Consider the following 23,727-nt stretch of genomic DNA (forward strand, 5'->3'; position numbering starts at 1 on the left):
AAAGAAAACACAACAGTTATAGTTTAAGCTGATGTACTGCTTCTTAGCAGCTACCACAATCACACAAATAATAAGATGAGGAAAAATGGCAACCATGTTGTCAGTTTTGGCTACCACAAGTTACTGGCCTGGCAATATTAAGAGGCCCGTTTTAAATTTATTTAGAGTTCCAATTCACACATTTGATCACTTTCCACTGTTGCTTTTATTCAACAGATGAAGTTATAAATGTTCACGATCACATATTATGAGCTTATGAATATAACGTTATATTCAGCCAGTTATTTTGAACTTTTATGGCCCATTTCATGTGTCTGTCTACCTTGCAGCTATATTGGTAATGCTTTACAAATGAGGAAACAATGGGAATAAAAAAGTTAGTTAAAGTGGGTATTTCCTTCATCTCTTTCCCATAAAATCATTTCAGCCCCTCTTGTATATCTTGTAGCCATTTTAAAGGCCCCGACCCCTTGTTTGGAAACCACTAGACAAATCTTCTTGTTCTTTAGCAGTATAATTCATCATGTCTGTCTGAGTGTTCGCTTTGGGAGCTGGTCGTCTACCAAACGTGTAAACTCTGTCTGACAGCTCCAAAAACAAACTCAGAGCATTTATTTGTTTGGCTTTGTTACGCAGTACTTGACAGTAAGGAAAAAAAAAGGCTGCTCATGTGAATCTCATTGGCAGATTCTAGGATAAAGGTAAAGAAATACTGAGAATGTTTTATTGTAAACAACTTGTTTTTCTCTATTAGATAAATTAAATCTGATTTAATTCAATAGCCTACATGGATATGTTTTCGGGATGCTTTTATGGAGCTCACGTGTATTGTTTTTTTTTTTTTTTTACCAGGCCAATACAGAATCAATTGATAAACACATTTTTTTCATTAACAGAACTATTTATTGCCATTATTTATTAAGATTTTGCTGTACAATACAAAAGAAGTAGGCTATTTTACTTATCTTTTGAGTACTTTTTATCAGTAGTATTTCACCTTTTATATTAAACTAGACCTGCACAACACAAGAAAATCTGCAGTTCTGTTGCAATAAACACACAAGTGGTAAAAGTATTAACAAAATCTCAGGTTCTGCCTCTTTCTGTTCTTTATATTTTGCACATGATACCTTACTTTTATTTGCAAGATGTTCCTCCTGAATATTAAATACATCAAAAACGCCTTTTTTTCCAACACTAAATTTTTACTAGTTGACCAATTGATTAATTCAAACTTCAGCTGTCCATATAAAAAGGAGTGAAACCTTGTCCATTATACTCAGGTTTTCATATTTTAACTGCTATTTAACTGATGAAGCATTGTGTGTGTACATGAAATTAATTTTTCATATTCATTGTGATAAATTCAGGCTTTTCACATGCAATAACAATAAAATGTAATAAACGGTGCAGCCCAAACTTAAACCTTTATCTTAGTTAAATACTGTAGCATCCAATAATTAAAAAAAAAAGTTCTTAAGTTTCAGATGTGAAATGAAGAAAACTTCCCTGTCAGAGGTGTTAGCTTACCTATTTTTTGTGATGTGTATTCAATTAATGCTGGCCTACAAAGCACATATCTCCCGTATGTGCTTTGTGTTCTGATAATTAATGTTGAGCAAATTTATATATATATATATATATATATATATATATATATATATATATATATGTGTGTGTGTGTGTGTGTGTGTGTGTGTGTGTGTGTCTGTGGAGTGGATTAATGTTCAGAAATAGCCTGCTTTTTACAAATTAAAGTCATATTTCTTAGTTGCATCACGTGCCAGTTAGACTACAATAGCCCAGCATTGCCTACACTTCTGTAAAGAACTTGTCTAAAACGTTACATGAAGATTAATTAAAACAACTTTCTAGCTCATGAATGCACTTATATGTCAAATATAATAGCCAAGATCAATTCAAAAAGAAGAAATTATGAAATAAAATCAATGACGCACATAGTATATCAATATTTAAAGTGCAGTTAACTGTCAGACAAATATCGAAAAATAAAGGTACAATAGGCTACCTGCACCAAGATGCTTTAAAAAGAGCAAATATGACTTGCTTAAGTAGACAACAAGAAATTGTAGTAATAATGTGAGTAAAACTTCAGTCCTTATACCAAGCAGAAACCATATACCAAATACTTTAAGCCAACGTTTTGTCACCTTTCCCCCTCCTTGCTCTTTAAAGTATTTTGTCCCCTCTGGCTTTTAGTATTGACATGTCGCCTACCTCACAGCACCGCTGCGGGCTCTCTTCAAACTGTCCTGTTACTTCCATCCTCATGTTTCGGTTAAAAAAAAAACATGAAAGTGAGAGAAGAAACTTTTACCTCCTCCGCAGGTCTGCTGCTGCTCAAGCTGGATGTAAAGGACTCATCCGATAGCAGCTGAGAGGAGGAGGTGACGGAGGAGGGCGGACCAGTGTGTTATGGATGAGGAGTACCTGTATGTGCATCAGCATCGAGAGGAATATTAAACAGACACCTGTGAGGACATAAATACTCTGATTTGATTTATATTTTAATTGGAGCCTTTCTTAGCTATTTTTCGTGTAAGGTTAAGGTGCATTTCGTTTTAATCCGTTATTTGATTGAGGGTGTAATTACAGGCAGCGCCCAGCAGGTGTCATTAGTCCCCACAGGGTGAGATCATCACTGTTTGACAAAAGGGTGTGAGCCGTGTGAGCATGCAGGCAATCAGAGCCTCAAGCATCTCACACAGCAATTACATACTCACAATACTCATTATAAATAACAGTGTGGAGTCAAAATTACTGTTTAGATTACATAATAGCACCACGGTGACAACGATGTAAAGACGTGTTATACCATACCTTCACAGTTCAGCAGATCACCCTCTGGTTTGTTGAGTGGAGCAGGAGGAGAAAATTACAAACAAACCAGACTGTGTGAGAAGCTTGGATGCATTCTGGAAACCTACTTAGTGATTTCCATGAGGAGTACTTCTCTCCTTAATCTTGTGTTTATCTACTTGAGGAATAAACCAAAAAATACACTGCCATTGCTATTTAAATGTTGTGGTTTAAAGACATGACAATAGTTTAGCTGTGGACAACTGAAACTAAAGCAATCTGTGTTCAAGACAAGCAAAACAAAAAAACAAAACAAAACAAAAAAAAAACCCAAAACGTCTTTTCAGTTTAAAACTTTTTTTTTTTTTTTTAACAAACCTTTAGTGGCAGGATGTATGGAACATCTCTTAAAAGCCTGATCACTCATTTTATTTAAGTATCTAGAAATACAAAGTTTACAAAACTCATTTTAGTAGAGGTCCTGCTTTATTAATTCAGGTCTTGTAAATGGCCCATAGTTCTGATGTTTTAAGTCTGTTTTATTACATGATGCATATTTCCTTTGTGGATTGCTACTTTGAACTAGGGACCATGTTTCTTTTTATATTTTTTTAAAGGGTAAACCGAGAGAGAGGGAAACTGTTCTTCAACGGGGGTTAAATCTAATTTCAAAAGCAGGTCCACCCTAAGCAGGTTTGATGCAGCTTTAAGAGTAATTAGAGGAAACCACCATGCAGGATACAAAGAAGAAAATAGTATGAGTTTTTGTTTACTATTCTGATGTAGATTTATACCATCTCTGGCTTGCATGTTGAAAGTAGCTTTCTTTATAAGATTCAATTACACTGCCTATAAAAGATATTCACCCACTTGGATGTTTTACCCTTTTACTGATTTTATAAATCAATCATGATCAATATAGATTGGCTTTTTTGACCAAAAAACAAAAAAATCTTTAATGTCAAAGTGAAAACAGTTTTCTATATGTAAGTAATGTCAATTACATAGAAATATGTTATGTAAAATAAATGACTGCATAAATATTCATCCCCTTTAAAGTGACTGACCTAAACATAGGTCATACAAGCAGCAGGATGTTTTGCTAAGAAACACAATTCAAAACATAAAAAGGATATTAGGAGGCATAAGAGAACCACTCTGCCCTCAGGGGGCCCCATAAACCAAAAGTTCACCACTGGAGTTTTAATGTTCACCTTGATAAATAAACAAGCGACAGTTTGTGGAAGCTGCTCTTTATTTGTAAAAGAAAGAAAAAAGACTTCAGTCATTGTCTGCTACACGTTCTAATTACATAAAGAAAATATCTGCGGAGACAAACGCAGAGAATATCCTGAATCAAACTTAGGTAGAGTCAAATTTGATTGAATTGCTTTCATATTTCATACATCTTTCACTTTTTCACCTCCTAAAGAACAGTCAGTATATTATATACACAGAGCACCGATCAACAGTGCTCCTCCGCTCCGCCCTGGTCCTCTGGATCTTTTATACAACTAATTTACATCTAATCGGAGATCCTTTTTTATTTACCCATTAGCTTAGCCATGGCTAACCAGCAAGCAGACACACTCTGTTCTCTTGACTCCGCCCCTTGCCCCACCCCCAAAGCTCCTGCTGAGGAACTACATTGTGGAAAGATGTGTGCAACATGAAGACAACTCTTTCACATTCAGAGTAAAGGCAGCCTTGAATACGGTCAGTGAGTCAATGGCATGCCAAGCTTAAAGCAAATGGAGCCCACCACCCAGTGCGACGCTTCAGATTTTCGTGGATGACGTGTTTTTGTTTTTTTGTTTTTTTCCATCTAGACAGGAAACTGATCCATTGCAAAAAACCCTAGGCACAGAATCGACTATATACTGTTAACTGACTCATACTCTAACCCCTGTACTTTAAGTACAGCGGAGATTGTGAAATCTTTCATCTAGTAAAAAATTTTCTTAACACAAAACTTGTAGAATATTTAGTGCTCTATCATTCCGCTTAATAGGTGTAATTTATATAATAGCTATTTTTTACTCTACCTCTCAATGATAGTCTGAGATCCTTGTTTTATGCTGAAGCACTCCCACAGGTGTTCAATGTACTGTAGATTTTACATTATTTTCCCCCAATCTTAAACCAATAATCATAAATAAATACAAACAACACACAAGGAATGTCTACTGTAAACACGGTAAAAAAGACAAAAACTAAACAGGTGTAAACGCCATTAGCATCACTACTTAGTGACAGTTAAATAACTGTGGGGAACGGATGACTGATGATCGGATCAAGAAAGGGGAGGACCACTCTCCGCTTTCCCTCCGCCCCCTCCCCAGCTGAACATCGAGCCGTTTTGCATCCAGCCACAGTTTGTCCAAATACATAACATCAAAGTTTCTCCGCACCCAGTACTATCTTTACAGATCGGGCTGTAAAATGGATAAGGAATCCTCTTTAAGGGGAGTTAGACAGCAGCATCACTCGACGTCTTGGACAAGTTACAGAATAATGGGTGTGAGCTAGCGCCAAACGTCATTTGGACATGGTTACCATGGTTTCTGACAGTCGTTGCACCATTGTGTTCTTGACATGTCTGTGTTTGGGAGTGTGTGTAAGTGTGTGCATGTAAATGTTTCTCTGAAGAGTTAGACTGCAACGAGGACAAAGCTTTGCTGCTAAGTGCTTCATCTTCTGAGAGACACTTTTCTTCAAATTACATGAACTGCATCTGAAAGAGGAGAAACAGATGATGTTAGTACAAGGCTACAATATGATCAGAGATAATATACAAGAATGACTGTTCAATAAGCCCTCCCCTGGAGTAATACTGTCCAACCACCACATTGGCACTTAGAACAAGGCACTGCAGGTCTGTCAAGCTTTGAATACAGTGGTGCTGTGGTTAAAGGGAAACTTATAAGGTCAAGTTCCTATGAAAACATGTCTCTTTCAATGTTAAGGTGAAACAACAATGCTATAGTAGAGCTTAGGGATATGGCCTCAATCTACATTACAGATTTTTCTTTTTGCTCTCTGCAGTGGAAGAATTCTATTATTACAAAATTAAAAGGAACAAAACATTTAAAGGCATTTCCAGGTGATACTAGCCTCTCCTCCATAAAAAGAAACCTGTAATTGCATACTGAACTCATGTCTCTGCATAAATTCACATTAAAATGTTTTTCAAGTGTGTTTAGTTCACTAAACCTGCACCTGCAGTTTAACTTTCAACTCTCTCGTGGTGAGATGAGTTGAGCTGCTACTGAACAAACAACACTTTCTGATCTGAATGCTCACAAAAAAGCACTCAAACAAAATTGAAAATAGCATATTCATCATTGACTTGAGGTCACTTTTGCAGATACCAGCAATTGTACTGATCTATGGTCTTTATGGCTGCTTCTTTGGCCTTTTTAGAGGCCTGCTTCTTTAAATCATCATGGACTTAAGGGAAGCTGATCATCAGTTTAAATATACCTTAAGACATAACATAACCCCTGCTGCACTGGCTGAAGTCAAAGTCAGTTGCTCAGTTGCAGCACACAGCTTGCATTAAACGCACAGTGTGTAAAATTTTGCCACCAGGGGGCTCTCAGCCAAAACAATAACATAGGATGACAAGTGCAGATGGTAAAGACCAGCGCTGCCAAGCTCTCTTGCTACTTCCTGCTTTAAGGACCCCTTTCTTTAAAAATTCCACATCATGAGGTGTATTTATTAAACAGAAAACTATCATTGGTTTTCGGTTAATAAATACACCTATGATGTGCCTTTAATATAAAAAAAAGATTCTTTAAATCAAATCAAGGAACAGTATTGAGAAGGAGGCCATGGAGCTGGGCAGAGCTGAGCAGTGCTGGTGAACTGGCTGGAAATAGTGAATTTATTTGTGTGTGCGTGTGTGTGGGTGCAGGGTATGTCATGAGGACAGTTTGACGTGAACTCGCAAGCTATGGCAGCCTCCATTATAAAACACGATCCGCTACCATTATAAGAACAAATAATTCCTCTTTCTATCATAATTTTAGGAAGTATTTGAGATGCTGTATGACCTGAATTAAAAAAATCTAACAGAATTGGTCAGATTTTTAAATCAATATTTATTAAATTTATTTATTTATTATATTATAATTAATAGTGCAATGCAGAATTTCTACACATTGTATCTTTGAATCCACAGACAGGCCGACAGAGATGCTCTGCAAAGCAAGCACACTAGCATCATGTTACTGCTATTACACACATCAAACATGGAGAGGAGAAAGCACGCATTTTACCCGATTTGCGTGCTTTATGTTAACGCACTGACATGAGTAGATGATGTTCAGTCAGTTACCTGGCTGCTTTTTCAGTATCAGAGTGAAACACGCTGATGACTGTACTCAAACTGAGCTGTTGCCTGCCACATGCCAGTGTGTTACAGCACTATTTTTTACCTATCATGGTGACTAGTAGTTTGATCTATCAGTGGCTCTGGTTTCTGAAGTGTGTACTAAAACACAATGCATGTATTCAAACACTGATGCTGGCAATGAAAAATCAGTTTCATGGTAGAAATAATACCAGTGTACTGATATGGGGTCACCAGTATGCTAAATTAACATAGCTGATGGCTTTATTAATGTTTCTAAAATAATGATAATAATAACAAGTATCTATTAGTATTGGTTATTTTTTGATATTATCATTTCATTGTCTTTACAGGATTATCCATTTGAACTCTTCAGAAATATCCCTTATGCAGGGTTTCCTCGCACTTTTACCAAAACATCTTCAAAAATGTCTCCATAAATTTCAAGAGTGGCTTTCATATCTTCTACATACAGTGCTTAACAAATTTATTAGACCACCTGTCGTATTTGTCTCAGAGACCATCCAGCATCATGAAGTGCTTTAATGCGGACTCTTTCATTTTAAATCAGCTCTAGACGTTTTACCATTTTGAAAAGGAATGAGGAATTTCAAACTGAATTCACCCAAATTTGAGCCGGCTCACTGGGCTTCTCTGAGAACTCAGAAATTAATCAAGCATAACATTCAACCACTAAAACTCATTTTTCTCTTCAGGGATGCAAGTAAATAACTATAATTTGACATATTAATCAAGAAATAATAACGTGCTTTACTATTTTTTCAGTTTTTTTGTAAATCAGTAAATTTGAAAATTCATGGATGATAATAATAATGATTATATTTTAGCATTAAAAATATCATTTGGGTCAAAGAGCTTCTACATATTGGTGTATTAACCATTGCAGAAACATAAAAAATGATTTTGGTAATTACCAATGCTGTTAATTTAGGGCAGCTGTGGCATAAACCTTACTTTGGTTAGGGTTAGGGTGGTCTAATAAATTTGTTAAACACTGTATATATCCAAAGCAAAAGCTCTTCTTGTCCATTATCAATTTTACTTTTAAAATTGTTTTTTAAACTAGGTCAACTGCCTATTTCTACTTATGTCTACAACTGTGCCATTGAATAGAAAATGTTATTGCTGATGTTTTAAACTTCTGTTAGAAAACAGTTTTTTATCTTGATGGAAAGGATTCATTGAACAGTCAATCAAATAGAGCAGTTATTTCAAGGTGTGTAGAAAAACAATTGAAAAAATGTGATGAAGGTGGAAAGACAATGTGTTGTTAATGATGCTTCAAATCAAGCAAGAATACCAAGCAACTTAGAAATGAAATATTAAAAACATGTAACATCTAAGCACATGAAGATATCATGCAAAGATTAAAATTTAATAAAAATGAAACAAGAGGGTATTTTCAGCACTTAAGCATGCTGAACATGCAGGTGCACCCTCAGGCAGAGAGCATGCTGTACCTAAAGAGATGCTCTACAAGAAATCCTTGAGAGATAGGTGTGCAAACGGGTCCTGTCCAGGGGCTCGGAGAGGACTCTGGCTGGAAGGACTAGAGGCTGCGGAGGGCTATTTCAGGAAGAAATACAGGAAGTGGGAGGACCAGAGGAGAAGTTGAGAGTCAGTACAGAGACTGAGGAGGGATGAGATTAGTCTGGAGAAGCTGTGATGAATGACAGGAGGGTTAATAAAAAGGACTCATTTGGGGAAAACAGGGAGTCAAAACAAGGAAGATGATTCACAGTTTTATCCCTTCAGCTCATAGGAGTGAAGGGAGCTTGGTTAAAACTGCCATCATCTTCTGCTGTATTCACACCAACAGCAAAGCTAACACAGTGACTAATTATGGTCCACGTCACAGCACAATGGGAACACCTATTTACTCAACCTGATAACTGCGCAAATAGATACTGACTTCATTGTGCAGTAGCGTGGTGAAGTCTGACTGCCGTTCACCCACCTGAGCGCTCGACACAGAGCCAAAAGGGTTAGGTGGCCTCATCACAGGCTGCGAGTACATCATAGTGGGTGGATTCATCATCCCCATAGAGCCCATTTGTGGAGGCTGCAGCAGGTTGCACAGAGAAGAAAGACTTTGTGTTAGTTATGGAGTATTTCAGCTGTTTTGTTTACACATACAAGAAAAAATGTGAAGAAATGAATAATTAGGACTGCAAATGAAGACTGATTTATGTACAGTTCATCTCCAGTTGTGGTTTTTTTGGATTTGGTCTTTAGTATGAATACAAATCTCATAAGCCAAGACAAGATGATTAAGTAGTTATGTGGGGTCTAACAGATCATTAAGATCAGGTTCTTTGTTTTAAAGCTTCTGTGAGGATTGTTTGGTTTGTTATTCTGGTGCCTCCTGAAGACAAAACAGCTTGTCTTAATGCTTGGCATGTCTTGTCAAAAATGTCCTCCTGCTTTGTTTTACATGTCAAGTTTTGCCTGTTGTAAATCTTTGATATGGGAACTGTGAGAAAAAGCTGTATCATTAAAATGCAGGTAGTCATTTTTTCTGATGCCTATTGTGTGGCAGCATTTATTACTAATAAAAATTACTGAAAAAGACAGTCTTACCACTCCTGCTTTGCTTTTAGTAGCCATAAAGATTGGCATTAACATTAATTTCAGTTGATCTAACTATAGGAGAAATTCCTCACAGGGGCTTTAAAAAAACACCCAAAATCATCAAGAAATTTCCTGTTTATACATAAATTATTTCAGGTTTATAGTGTCTAAAAAGTATTGACCCCCTTTTATGTTTTAGCTCTCTACTGATTTTATAAATCAATCATTGTCATTATCATTTGGCTTTTTTTTACCAAAAAAACATCAAAGTGAATCCAGATTTCTATGTTAATTTCATAAATAAAATATGCAATGTAAAATAAATGACTGCATAAATATTCCCCCTCTTCAAGTCAGCATTTAGTAGATGCACCTTTGGCTGCAATCACAGCACTGAGTCTGTGTGGATGGGTCTCAATCAGGCTTGCACATCTGGACACTGCAATTTTGTTCTATTCTTCTTGCTGCTGCTTAAGCTCTGACAGGTTGCACAGGGATTGGGCGTGAAAAGCCCTTCTCCAGTCAAGCAACAAATTCTCTTTTGGGTTGAGGTCTGGGCTTTGATATCACCTTGTTGTCCCTAGCTTTTGCTGGATGCTAACTCAAGTCCTAGTTCTCTTGCAGACAGAATAAGATTGTCCTCAAGGATTTTCCATTAGTTTGCCACATTCATTTTAACCTTTACAAGCCTTCCAGAGCTGGCTGCCAAAAGAATCCCCACAACATGATGCTGCCACCATTCCTCTAAGTGGGGATGGTGTGTTTGTGGTGATGTGCAGTGGTTGGTGTCTGCCAAACATAGCTTATAACTCCTTCAGAGTTGTCATAGGTGTCTTGGTGGCCTCTCTAAATAGTCTCCATGAACAGTCACTCAGTTTGTGAGGACAGCCTGATCTAGGTACATTTACACATGTGCCATATTTCTTCCATTTCTTGGTGATGGATTAGACTGAACTCTGGGAGATGTTCAGTGCCTTGGAATTTTCACTGTATCATGACCTAAACTTGCCAATCACCTTTTCTCTGAGTTATCATTTTACTAATTGTGAGACTACTAGCACCAATTGGCTAGACCTCTGATGAATTAGGTCAGTCACTTTAAAGGTGGTGAATATTTATGTAATCACTTATTTTACCATACATAAAAATGGGATTTCTTCGAACTTTTTTTTCAAAGAATGTTATAAAATCTTCTCTTTTATTTCAATATCAAAGGCAGTAATTCAATTGAAAAAAGTTAAAAAGCTGACTGTTTTAAATGTATTCTTCTGAGAATTCTTCATCCTTGATTTTGACTTTAGAACTTCAAAGAATATTAAAGCAAAACAACATCTCATTTGACCCACTTTTAGTTCATTTAAACAATTCCCCCAATGAAAAGGAGCAAATTAAAAACACAAAGTAACTTCTTTTCTGCTTTTAAAGGACTAAATGAAGGCTACAAGGACTGTTACATAATGTATTTGTACTATATATTTAACATGATACTGACCATGCCGTATCCCATCATGCCTGTGGGTGTGGTGGCAGGGAAGGCCATGATTGACGGAGGCTGAAAAGACACAAACAGGCCAGTGAGAATTTATACCATACAACCAGAAAAAGGCACCAACTAGTGTAGCACAGAAGCTTTAAAATAAGACAACAGTGAGGCAGAGGCAGAATTCATGAGCACTACAGTGAAAAGAAAAAGTGGTCACCATGGAAACGGGGTTCCAGGTCGTGGTTGGTGCCGCTTTGGGCTGCCAGTTGGTGCCGCCGGTCATCCTCTTCTCCCCTGGCTGGCTCCAATGGATGTCACTGAAGATTAAGACAGCTGATGTTAGCTTTAGCTTGTGGATGCCCTGAAAGCAGAAAGCTGGGCTTCACTTTCTGCACAGCAGAGTTACACAGTGTCGATACATCACTTACTTTTTCATCGTGCCGTTCCCAATACCCAGGTCTGGAAAGAAAATTAAAAGGAAACTTGTTTGGTTTCTCTTTGTGATTTTTTTTTTTCATTGTAAAGAAAAAGTTGGTTTTAGTGAGAGCAGCTTAAAGCAAAGCATCACACTCACTGCCGACAAGGTTAGCCAGCGAGGAGTCAAGGTCATCTGACACCAGCTTCTCTGGCAGCTGGCCAGACGGCTGGTTGGAGCCGGCGAGAGTCGGTTTCAAGATGCCTCCGGTGATATCTGACAAGACATACAGGAATTGTATATGCATAAGTGTATAGGTAGAGTAAGTATTTAATGATGTTAATAAGGTTGTTTGTTTAGAATGGAACACATCACAACACGTTGTTAACCATACAATTTACTAATATTTTCACTTTTAAGTCAATTTATGAAAAAACAGGTTTGTTTCTTGATTCTATAACATTCCGATTGCAAATGATCCTTTCCTTATTTTCCTCTATAAATATTAATTTTAAATTTGAGGTGCATAGTTACAAATAACACACTAACCTTTAAACATAAAGTGACAAAGATGAATATCTTACAAACACCTTGATCCAAACCTGAAACCCTCAAAACAGTTTCCTTGTTTCCTGACTTCTTCCTCTGACAGGAGCAGGCAAGAACCAGCTTCTTTAGCACACATGTTCCAGGGTTATCCACGATTTGTTAGTCTTTGAAATAAGATATTCCAAACCTTATCTAAGGTATTACAAAAACAGATTGGTCCTGACCCAGTACTAGCACTGTTTGGACTGAGATCAACTACTGTAGAGCTCTCATTTAACCAAAACCACATGATTTGGTACATGATACTACTGATATTATTAAACTGGAAAGAAAGTCCCACAGCCCACCTAGCCTTATCAAACAATGTTATGCAACACTTAAATAAAAAAAATAAAATATAACTAAAAAAAAAAACAAAAAACAAAATAAAGAAATAAAAATAAAATCACAAAATCATAAATACACAAAAAATAAAATTCACAATAAAATAAAATGCACAAAAGAAAATAAATTCACAAAAATAGATAGAATGTATAAAGTCATAATTTGTATTTTTAAATCTTTACTGAAAAAAAACAATAAAAATAAGTAAAGAAAGTCTTTATGAAACTTTTGTTTAAAATTAAAGGATTTGAAAACAAATCTTAAGTCAAATAAACCCATGATTGGTTGAAAAAAGTATTGAATCATATATTTTTGTTAAATTGATTTAAACATTTCATTTTTGTTCTGCATTGCAAGGCACTGATTCAACTCTACATCGTACTTTTAAAATGACAATGATAGAAAAGATTCATGTCTTTTTCACTGCTGGTTAAGGAAAGGAGCACAGGGACAACCTGCACTTTTGGTCCTCTTGTAATGACAGAGGTGTGGCTAAAAATAGCTCAGCACAGACAGAAAGTTTTTCTTCTATGGGAGATTTGGAAGACTGGGCCAAGCTTTTGCAGGTGTTTCAGCTGTAAGTGACATCAGGGCAAGATACTGTGTGTCTAATACCATCATATCCCTCTTATTTATACAAGCTGAATGGTAAATTTGTAGCTGTATTCTAAGAGAATCCCTTAAGATTACAGTCAGTGGATCATATAAGAATTAGTTTCAAGATTGTAATCTGATTAATTGTCATCTACCAGAGGAAAAAAACACTTACCGCACTGATAATGCACTTTAAATTTAAACAATGTTACTGAGAAAGCTCACCGTCAGAATTGAGACTGTTGCTGCCTGTGGCTTTGGCTCCAAAAACTGACTCGAAGTCCACCTGGAGACCCCCTCCAGACTGCTGAGGAGGGGGCTGTGGCGTTGAGTATCCTTTAAGAGAGACAAGTAAGACAACGTTGATGTTACAGAGAAATAAAAGTAAAATATATCTGAAACACTGACTACTGTATTGAATTCTGATCCCTTCACTGGCCTGTGGAAGTAGTGTCCATGTATAAATGGTGGTTATTTTTAGTTGGGAGCTCAGATTTGTCTTTGCAGAAAGCAAACTAGCATCGTCTAAATCTGAATGTGCTAGAGAGAGCCTTCAGTACTCTACCTCTGAATAGACCTGCTACAGTAGAGGGCTCAGTGGGGAAAGGAGCCTGGTGTGGGAGGTGCTGGGCAATGGACACTGGACCACAGAAGGAGTCTGACACGCCACACGAAGCAGGAAGAGGAAGACAAAGAAGAGAGAGAGGAAGAAACAGAGCAAAAGGAAAAAGGCAGTTCAAAGCCACGCTATAGAGACAGATTGGAAAAGACAGAAATACAGTCAGGAAGAAGACAGCTAGTATAGCTAACAGTTTTGAAGTTTTAATTATTCTGGGAGTTTGAAGTTACATTTAAGGGCTACATTGGGTAAAATCAGCGTAAAGCATTGTAGCAACCAAGCGGCAGGAAGTTAAGGAAGGGTTGGACATCTTGGGAAATATGCTTATATGTTTTCTTGCCTTGAATCTTGAAGAACAGCGTGTAATAATTACAATATCTTAGAGGCGTTTGCAAGTCTACATGCATGACTATTTTCTGCCCAGGTCTATTTCTCATTAGCATGGGGACCACATTAAATCTACAGCTCGTGTTTAAAGAGCTCAGTTAGACGTGTCTGGTCCACAGGATGTACAGGATGAAGTGTGAGTGACATCAGCTATTTGGTGACTTAAGGTGGCCTTTGAAGTTAATTTGCAGCAGTCATCACACTGAAAAGACCGTCTCAAGCTAACTTAAACACAACTTAGATAACAAACAACAAGGTGGGACTTAGGCAAGCTTTAAGCCTCCTAATTACCAGGTACACTGCTGTCATATCAGCCATGCACCCTAATTATGCATTACTCTTTTCATTCTTAAAAAACAAAATGAACATTTAATAAAATATAAACCCCCGTTTAACCAGCCTTTTTATTTAAACGGTCAGAGCAAAATAGTGGTATGTTAAATTATAATAAAGGCTCATAGTATTTAACTTATAGGCTATTTTGTAAATGTTGAAACAAAACAAAGCAATGTTGGGCTGGCTCATAAAAAGAATAAAACATTACTTTTTATTATTTTAGTCTATTAAAATGTGGCTCTTAAAAGTCTTCAGTGGTTGACTTAACTTATACTGAACCTTGACAACGATTCAAAGCATACATGAGGAGAATTGTGGCTATGCCTTTAAAAATCAAAAAGGACGTAAAAGACTGATTCATATTACACTGTTTTTGTCACTTATCACTTTGCTGCATTATATTTATTTCCCTGTTACTTTGGCTGCTACTTTGAATTAATCCCACAGCCGCTGCGTGGAAACACCAGCATATGGCTGGTGGCAGGTGCTAATTTCCAACCTTGTTGAGTACGTGACATTTGGTGCTTCTCAAGTACTCACTATGCAACTGCAGTGTTTTGCACTTCTGCACTGGCTTCATTTTCTATCATCTGAGGTTGCTGATAGTCTGGTCCGCCTTCAAGTCTTAAAGTTTTAAGCTGGAATAAACCAACTTCTTGAACAATAAAAACAGATACAGTGAAGCAAGGGATGGTATACGTTTTTCAAATATTCAGTCATTATTTCTGAAAAAACCTTTAAGATTTCATGCGATCTTAAATGAAAACTCTGTTTTCTCCATTATTTATTACTTAACGCAGCACTGCCTGATGGTGAAAGTGCAGGTGAAAGCTGAGAAGAAGAAATCAGTGGTATATGTGACACAACAGCATTGTAAATTAACTAACCTCACTTCAATAACTTAAACAATTTATTTTACTAAATATTTTTACGCTAATGATCAATTTAAAAATCTTTTAACCTAATACTGTCAAATAAGATGGATATTTTTTATGTTCAAATTAGCACAAAGAAATACTAATTTTGTGTTCCATTTAATTTTTGAAATCAGAAATTCCGAGTTGACATCATCAAAAAATTTGCCCTGAACTCAGAGCAACCTCAGTACCTCAGGACAGATTCTACTTGGGTGTGACATCATTCCCTGTCCGACGTCCGACTTCTCAGGAAAATGGAACGCAGCATAAATCTGTTAGCTTACTTAAGGCAATTTCCATTATATGTTAGCATCAAGCTAACAGGATTCTTTTAGAATCTTTGAATTTCCTTGTAAGTGACTTCGAAAAAGTAATTTAATTACTTGTGTAATTTGAATTACACATCCCTTACATATGGCATTACAGTAGCTTTAAATATTGGCAGAAATTTTCATATATGCTGATAACAACACTTCAACGTTTAAGCTATTATCTGCTGATACCGATATTATACCAATAATACTGTGCATCCCTAGTTCTGTGTAATTTTTAATAATATAATGCTAAAAATAAAGTAAATATATTATGCTGAATTAGGAGACACTGACTGTATGTTAACATTCATCCACTTTCTACAAGTCCTAATTAAATTTGCGTTTTCATTTGTGTTTATGCTTTGCTTTCATTTTTGTACAGGTATAATTTAAATTTTTTTTTTTTCAAGTTTAAACTAGATTTTTTTTTAATTCACCTTTTTATACCCAAATTTAAGCCGGCTCACTGGGATCCTCGGAGAAGTCAGAGATTAATCGAGCATAACATTCAACCACTAAAAAGAAATTTTCTGTTCAGGAATGCAAGTGAATAACTAAAATTTGACCTATCAATCAAGAAATATTAATGTGCTTTACTATTTTTTCAGTGTTTTTGTAAATCAGTAGTTTTGAAAATTCATGGATAATAATAATAATTATATTTTAGCATTAAAAATATCATTTTGTTTAAAGAGCTTCTACATATTGGTGTATTAACCATTGCAGAAACAAAAAATGATTTTAGTAATTACCAATGCTGTTAATTTAGGGCAGCTGTGGCATAAACCTTACTTTGGGTGGTGGCCTAACAAAATTGTTGAGCACCGTAGATGTTAATGTCACGTCTTATAGGAGTGGTTCCCGTAGTGCCGAGGGGGGCATGGCGTCATGGCAGGGCGGGCCAAGCAAGGCAAGGTGAAGCAACTCCTGATGATGATTTTAGTACTGCACAAGACAAGCAGTCCATTGATTTCACTCCCAAGCAGTTCAAGTCCAAGACATTGTCTGCATTTTGGATAGAAGTGCTCCCTTCTGCAACATCCTACAAGTGTGAGATAGATTTTCCCCATTTGCTTTAATCAAAACAAAAGACACTTTGAAGTGTGCAACAGTAGTCACTGCAATTATCGCAGGACTGGGAGTATAGATCGTAGCGGATGTTCTCTAAGTTTTTTATCTTAAGGGATTGTTCATCTATGGGTAGTCGGATTTGTTATTGTTGTAAATTCTAAAAAAGTAGGATTTTTTTTGGCAAAAAATGTAAAAATGTGACTGACAGGGTGTTTGTCTTACATTTACATATCTAACATGTTAGTGTGTACAATGAAGGGGGGGGAATAGCATCTGCCAAAGGGGGATTCAGCAGATAAAGTTTGGGAACCACTTGTTTGTAAGATTAATCCAGTGTCCATCTATATGTTACAGCAGAAATGTGTTTCAAACTCTTGGCAAGAAACAAAAAAGCGTCTTCCCTAAATGTCCAACTTTCCTTTTAATATTAGCTTAGGTCCATTTTTCTAGAGCAAACATCTCAATTAGAGCCCTGGGGATATTTTAGGGGGTCCTATGTTTGCCAGGGCTCAGGAAACATAGGCAGAGATGGTGAGCCATCGTAGTACCTGAGATGGAGTGTTCTATCCGCACTGTGCGTTTGTAATTGGTTGAAACGGATGAGTTTGTGTCAATAAAGGGATTGTAACGATCTGGAGAATCAAACATAGTGTTGGTAAAGGAGAACAGGTTTCAGCTTAAACGATCTACAGCAAAGTGTTCATCAAAAAGAGAGCATGGAGGGCAACTGTGAAGCAAAATGATTGTATGGGCTTTAAAGTGGGACATGGAAGGTCCAGGCTGATACAGAAAAGGTGTTATCTTTAAATAGCATCATAGTTTGATCTTGTTATGAACTGTAATGAGGTGTATTATGTTGACAGACAAAGGAAGAAGATAATTCAGACAGATAACCAACATTCAAACTACAGTAGCACAGTAACATGCAAGCTAGTCATGCTGAAACATGAATACAGAGAAATGAACAAGAGCGACAAGACTTCTGAGGAGGAACAAAATGATCCGTTACCACCAAACATTTCATGACCAGATGTCCTAGAGGAAAAGCTAACACCATCTGAAGACACGACAGGTAAGTGAGTGGCATCGACAACGAGTTTTGAGAGGAAAGGGTTAAGGTTTGGCATGGAATCATCTCCAGCTTCAGCAGAGGTGAAAGGATCTATGCAGGCAGAGAGAGAAGAGACAGACAGAGAAAAAAAGGGGGAAAAGACAGAAAAGAGTGGAGAGGAAGAGGTGGGCATCAGAGTCAGACAACAACCAGAGAAGGAGAGCATGCAGAACAGGTCACCAGATTCCTCAGACACAGATGTTGGTTGGAGGCAAAGTCTTTTACCTGCCCACGCTGTTGCCACTGGAAGCCCTGTTGAGCCGGACTGCATGGAGGGCTGGAAAGTTGACTGCAGGTCAAAGAGATCGCTCTCCATCTTCACTGCCCTGCAAACAAAAAGGATAGAAAATGGTGATTTTTGCACTTTTACATGCCCCTGTTTGCTGTGCAAGCTTGAATCTTTCTGATACACATGCCTAAGAAAGAAAAAAAAACAAACAAAAAAAACAAACAATAATAAAATATTTTCTAGCCTAAATACAGTCTCCATGAAAACAACAAAAAGGCAGGAAACTGATAGCCAACAGGACTGCATCTGTTTCACTAGACTGCATGTACAAATAAAGACTATGAAAATTCCTATTAAAACACATCTTACCTTCAGTTTTAAATTTTTTTTTTTGAATTTTTTTAACATTTGCATGCATGCCTCTTCTTTCATGTGCTCTACACAATTTTTGAATTCTTAGGGCAGTTTACACAGATACAAGGCTTATGAAGATATGTTATGTTTTTTTTTACGTTTTTAAGCAGATTAATCTCTTTTTAGTAGTAGCTTAATAGTTCCCCTTTGAACGCATACAGATCAAAGACAGAGCAACAAAACAGCAACTATTAGCGGCGATAGGAGGCTTGATTTGATGAAAAATCATGTTTTTCTGCTTTGAAAAGAAGAAAACGATAAACAAGAAACAATTATGGGCTCGTCCTGATAAGTCGAGAGGACAGCATGGACCGGATATCCTTCAAATGAAAATCCAGGTATGGTAAGAAAATTAGCCCAGTTAACCTAGCCAATACAAACAGCTTCACTGTGTGCGCACATAAATCCCCAGTGGGGACTTGTTCGATGTTATTCTTAATAATGAGATAGAGAGGAAATGTTCCCCTGTTGGTAGACACCAGGATACATTTGTTACCGTAAGGCGTGTCAGACAATGTAAGACATGCTAGTCTTGTCGTGGGGTGTCTTGGACGTGTCTTTGATCATGTCACACTACAAGGGAATTTGTCGTTCCCGACACTTAGAACCAGGCCCCATGTTTTACGATAAGCTGCGACACTGCAGTCGGGTCAAAATCTGGCTGAATTCGTGCGGTCTGAGCCGGCCTTTAGGATACACATTGGATCATTCTTCCTCTTACCCAGAAGAATCCAAAGTGAGTCTTAAAACATTTCACACCAGATGTCTGAGTAACTTAAAGCTTTAAAGACAATGAAGGCAGCACATCAGTATGTTAAACACAGGAATGTAAACATAACTGGCACTAAGAGCTAGTGCGGCAAAAAGTACTTACAAAGAGCACCTGCAGCAGGTTTGCTGCACTCAAGCTATATGTTAAAGAGATTTTACTTCGGGTTAAATAAAGTACATTTTGAATTGATTAAGAATCTGAGAAATTAATAATGGTGATTCTGGTGTGAATCAACTTTTGCCGGACACCTCTATTAGACCTCTGACTGAAGCATGGCTTTAAAGAAAATAAATGCTTCTGATTGACTTGTACATAAAGCGAATAAAAGAGGTTTAACTCTGATGTTTTGTTAACTTTTTTCCAGCTTTCTTTCTAGGGGAAAACCTGAGAAATATGAAGAAATGAAAAGGCATTTTGCAGTGTAGATGTGAACAGTACCCATTAGAGCAGCTGGGTGTGGAGAAGAGGTCGATGGCTGGTGCTGTGCTGATGGTGCCCCCGGTGGTGGAGATCGGTGATGTGTCGGTGGTGGAGAAGGAGGGCCTCTTTGAGAGCTCCTTGAGCCTCTGTTCCTGAATGAGATTCATTCAAACAGTGTCAGCGCACAGCTGTTTTCTCTAATGTATCTAGAGTACAGTTTTGTGTGAGTAAACCGCAAAGACACCTTCAGCGCTTTGAGTCGAGCCTGTTCCTCTTCGAGGGCTGCCTGCTTCTCCCGCTCATCCACTTTAGTGAAGGACATCCCCGTGCTGGCCAGCGATGACACGGCATTTGAGAGAGTGCTGGCCCTGCCGGAAAAAACACAAATTCATTTAACTTTTCTTTTTAAATACATGACTCTATTGGTGTTTTCCTTTGCAATTTATTTGTCAAGTACAGCTAGTCCGAGAAATTATATGTGCATTATTGCCCAATGAGGTGCCCATAAAAAGTATCCTCTTCCTTGGATGTTTTACCCTTTTATTGATTTTATAAATCAATCATGGTCAATATAATTTGGCTTTTGTGACTTTTTTTTTTTTTTTTTTAACAAAAAACCTCTATAATGTCAGAGTGAATACAGATTTCTATCAGCTGACAGTTGGGGAAAGTTTGTGGAGTTTTAGGCAGGACACTTTTATTTATTTATCCTCATTTCTTACATTTTAAAGTGTGTTCTTTAGACAGGAGCTGATTTCTTTGTCCATCCTTAAATTTCAAGTGTGTTTTAAAGACTCAAGTTCTAGGTCTGAACTTGTGCATGCTTATTTCATAAGCCACCATACAAATGAAGCTTGATAAAAACCTGGTGAAGCACAGCTAAAGCTCTTAGACATCTAATACACTTTTGCATCACTGAGCCCCTGAGATTTAAGGAAAAGATGAGATTCATTCAGAGAGTGGCGAGAGGATTAGCATACCTGCTGGCTGCGGTGGAGTCTTTGACCTTCTTGCCCTCTAAAGAGGCCAAGTGCTGCTCCAGAGCTTCCAGAAGGCTGCTGGGAGCCTGTGGTGACAGAAAAACACTGTCAGCATGTTCCTGACTCACAGAAAATGAAGTCTATATGGACATCAAGACCAAAAGGACAGTGGTGGGCAACCAAGATTCGAAATCATCACATCTTAAGAGTTAAACAAAGCTGATCAGGAGGTTTGATTTTGCCTCGCGTTTTTGTTTTTGTCGTTTAGTTACCCACCACTGATCAATGACTGCATTCCAGCCAAAAAGCTACTTTGGATGAGAGTAACATCTGTGTGGGATGACGTACTGCACCACGGCACCTTCAACAACCTGTGTGTTGTTGAATCGTCCGTGTCTAAGCACAACAGGGCAGCCATGTCACAGTCGATGAGCTATACTGGTTTCACACCTCAAAATAAACGTGACCAAAGTGAACAGGAATTTACCACAGCGAGTGTTTTTTCCTTCAACTGTTTTTCATCACGATGTAGGAGACAGAGTCAGAGCAGAAGCATGCAAAAAGACAACACTGAAGCAAGTCACGGACATAGAAGAAGAGTGAAATGATAGTACTTACACAAACTGTGAACTGAAGTGGAAAGATAAGGGGAAAATACAGAATATAAAGGTGGTGACAGTCAGAAGGGGGAATGCATTTTAGCCGCAGCTCTCGGGGGGTAAAATATTTATAGAGGATTGGCCCCACAGCCGGGCACAAGAGTATGCACTCTTTATTTTTTAATCATGATGTCTTAACTGTCACAGTGCAATTTAACTAAGAGGGTTGCAAATACCATGATTACTTTAAAACACCTTTATTTACTGTAGAAAGAAGTAAAAGAAGAGGATAATAGCAGCAGAAGAAAAAGAAGGACAAGAAAGAGGAGAAGAAAAGCACCTCCTCTGGCAGACATGCACTCAAAAACATGCAGAGTGTTTTATTTAAAAGGGGGGATTTTTTTTGTTCAGTGTTTTATACTGCTATTGGGCAACGACAGAGCTAATGCAAAAAGAGAAGATTTAAAGCTGGAAATAAGAAGGAAAGCAAGAAAAACTTTCTTATGGAAGGGAGGAAACCTGTTTAATTTGTAATATTTCTTTCAAAGAGTCTGTGCTTACCTGAGAAAGGTCTGGAATGTCTCCTCGATCGATGCCCACCTGCTGTAAGGCAAGAGTGTAAACCAAGTTACTCTCATGTTGGAGCAGAATTTAAACAGGATACAGCGCTGGGAAACAGTCTTGGGTTAGAGTTGTTGTTTTAGGCTTTTATATCCTTTAGATTCTTTAACAGAATATGGCCAGAAAATATTAATGCAGTATTAAAAAAACATAAAAATGTTAGGAAAACAGCTTCTATAGGCTAAAGAGGCAAGCATTTAGTGTGATTTCCTACTCTAAAAATAAGCATATATTGAGATTTGGACAGTAATCCTCTTGTGTATAACACCAGGTAGTTAGGAAAATGCTGACAGTACAGGGCTGCATTTTTTCCCGTGTCTTGGGGATATTCTGTGATGACTGGGAACAAGAAAGCTGAAAAGAACAGCCAGTTTTTGACTCATAACTCCACTCTTTCTGGAAAAAGCCTGACTTGGATCGGTTCTGTTTCATCATTGCACAGATCCCTGCGGAATCATATTCAGAGAGGAAAACAGCCGATACAACACTGACAGTCACAAGTGGGGTTTCCATCCAACAGTTCTTACGTGCATTTTCAATCTGTGCATCAAGAAAACTCAATGGAAATAATGCAAATTTGAAACATCTCAGATTATTCCAAGTTTTACATTTGGAAGAGGTGAAATAGTTTAGTTTAGAAAATGTGACTTTTTGTGGTTGAAACACATTTTGGGTATATACAACAATGCATCTGGATTAACACACTCAAGTAAGCACCACGGGGATAGTACTCATACTCTCTCAAGAGTACATAGGTTTAGAAAAGCTTTCTGAAAACACTCCTGCTGATGAAGTCCTTCTTTACTTTATATCTTTCTTCACCAACTTTCAAGATATAGGCTATTGACCGTAATGCATCACAGTGCTGATCCCTCTTCTTCTGTGGCTCTTTCACGGCATGTCATTCCCTGCTCTCCCATCCCTGTTTCCCTTTCTATGCACTTTTTTATCTCACTAATAAAAGCAAAAAAAAAAAAAAAAGCCCCCAAAAATGTTTTGAGAAAAAAAGCCTTCTTTTGCCAAATGTCTAAAATTTCATGCAACATTTGCCATATATTTGGATGGAAACTACACTATGAACTTGCCCCCCACAGAGTCCAGATTTTAATATTATAAAGGTAGTTGGGATCACCTGGACAGAGGGGGAAATAAAAGACAGCCTAAATGTAACCTAACCTAACCAAACTAGTCTAGCATCAGGACCCACCAACTTGTTAATGGCAAATCATAAACCAAGTTTCTTAAATTTTTCAATCCTAACCAAATGATTTTAATAAAAAAATGAGGCAGTTTTTACTTGAGATGGAACAAAAGAGCCAAGGAACAAATACATGGAGATGTGTACTTCAAAATAAAAGCCCATCAAAAAACTTTTGGATCTCTGGAGCTCAGTCAGAGCTGAACCATCAGGTTCTTGGTCACCTCTCTTACTGAAGCCCTTATCCACGACTACTTAGTTTCATTGTGCGACCAGGTCTTAGAAGCAGAGTTTTTCCTGGCTCATATTGAGGCAGTGGTGGTACCGTTCTGATCATGCGTACCCCAACCTTTCTAGGGAGGTCCAGAGGCATGCTCCCCTGGGAGAAAATTTTGTACATTTTAAAGGTAATTACATTGATTTAGTAAACTTTGAGAGTGGAATTAAGAGGCTAAATCTACTGAAAATGTTTTTCTTTTCATAAGTATGTGCTTTAATTTTAAACGATTTCCTGGTCTGACCTGATAAAGCTTTTAATGATACAA

The 23,727-nt window shown here is 37.5% G+C and overlaps 1 protein-coding gene across 4 annotated transcripts in view; it reads right to left on the reverse strand.

Annotated features, from left to right (window-relative positions):
* Positions 1-4,754: 4,754 nt before the first annotated feature.
* The window catches only part of picalmb (phosphatidylinositol binding clathrin assembly protein b), a 36,034-nt gene continuing 17,061 nt past the window's right edge, over positions 4,755-23,727 (reverse strand). Inside the window, exons 8-23 of one of the 4 annotated variants that reach the window (XM_041803227.1) lie at positions 21,925-21,966; positions 20,765-20,850; positions 20,029-20,152; positions 19,803-19,936; positions 18,175-18,275; positions 17,848-18,000; positions 17,387-17,470; positions 13,760-13,852; positions 13,420-13,530; positions 11,827-11,943; positions 11,681-11,711; positions 11,470-11,569; positions 11,262-11,321; positions 9,156-9,260; positions 8,659-8,764; positions 4,755-5,554 (exon numbers count right to left, since the gene is read on the reverse strand). In XM_041803227.1, the coding sequence (XP_041659161.1) occupies positions 8,672-8,764; positions 9,156-9,260; positions 11,262-11,321; positions 11,470-11,569; positions 11,681-11,711; positions 11,827-11,943; positions 13,420-13,530; positions 13,760-13,852; positions 17,387-17,470; positions 17,848-18,000; positions 18,175-18,275; positions 19,803-19,936; positions 20,029-20,152; positions 20,765-20,850; positions 21,925-21,966 (1,434 nt within the window). In that variant the 3' untranslated portion in view covers positions 4,755-5,554; positions 8,659-8,671. The remainder of the gene's footprint in view (positions 5,555-8,658; positions 8,765-9,155; positions 9,261-11,261; positions 11,322-11,469; positions 11,570-11,680; positions 11,712-11,826; positions 11,944-13,419; positions 13,531-13,759; positions 13,853-17,386; positions 17,471-17,847; positions 18,001-18,174; positions 18,276-19,802; positions 19,937-20,028; positions 20,153-20,764; positions 20,851-21,924; positions 21,967-23,727) is intronic. The other 3 variants (XM_041803237.1, XM_041803246.1, XM_041803255.1) reach the window with 3 other exon arrangements.

The sequence above is a fragment of the Cheilinus undulatus genome, linkage group 2 (assembly GCF_018320785.1).
Source record: "Cheilinus undulatus linkage group 2, ASM1832078v1, whole genome shotgun sequence".
Classification (NCBI taxonomy): domain Eukaryota; kingdom Metazoa; phylum Chordata; class Actinopteri; order Labriformes; family Labridae; genus Cheilinus; species Cheilinus undulatus.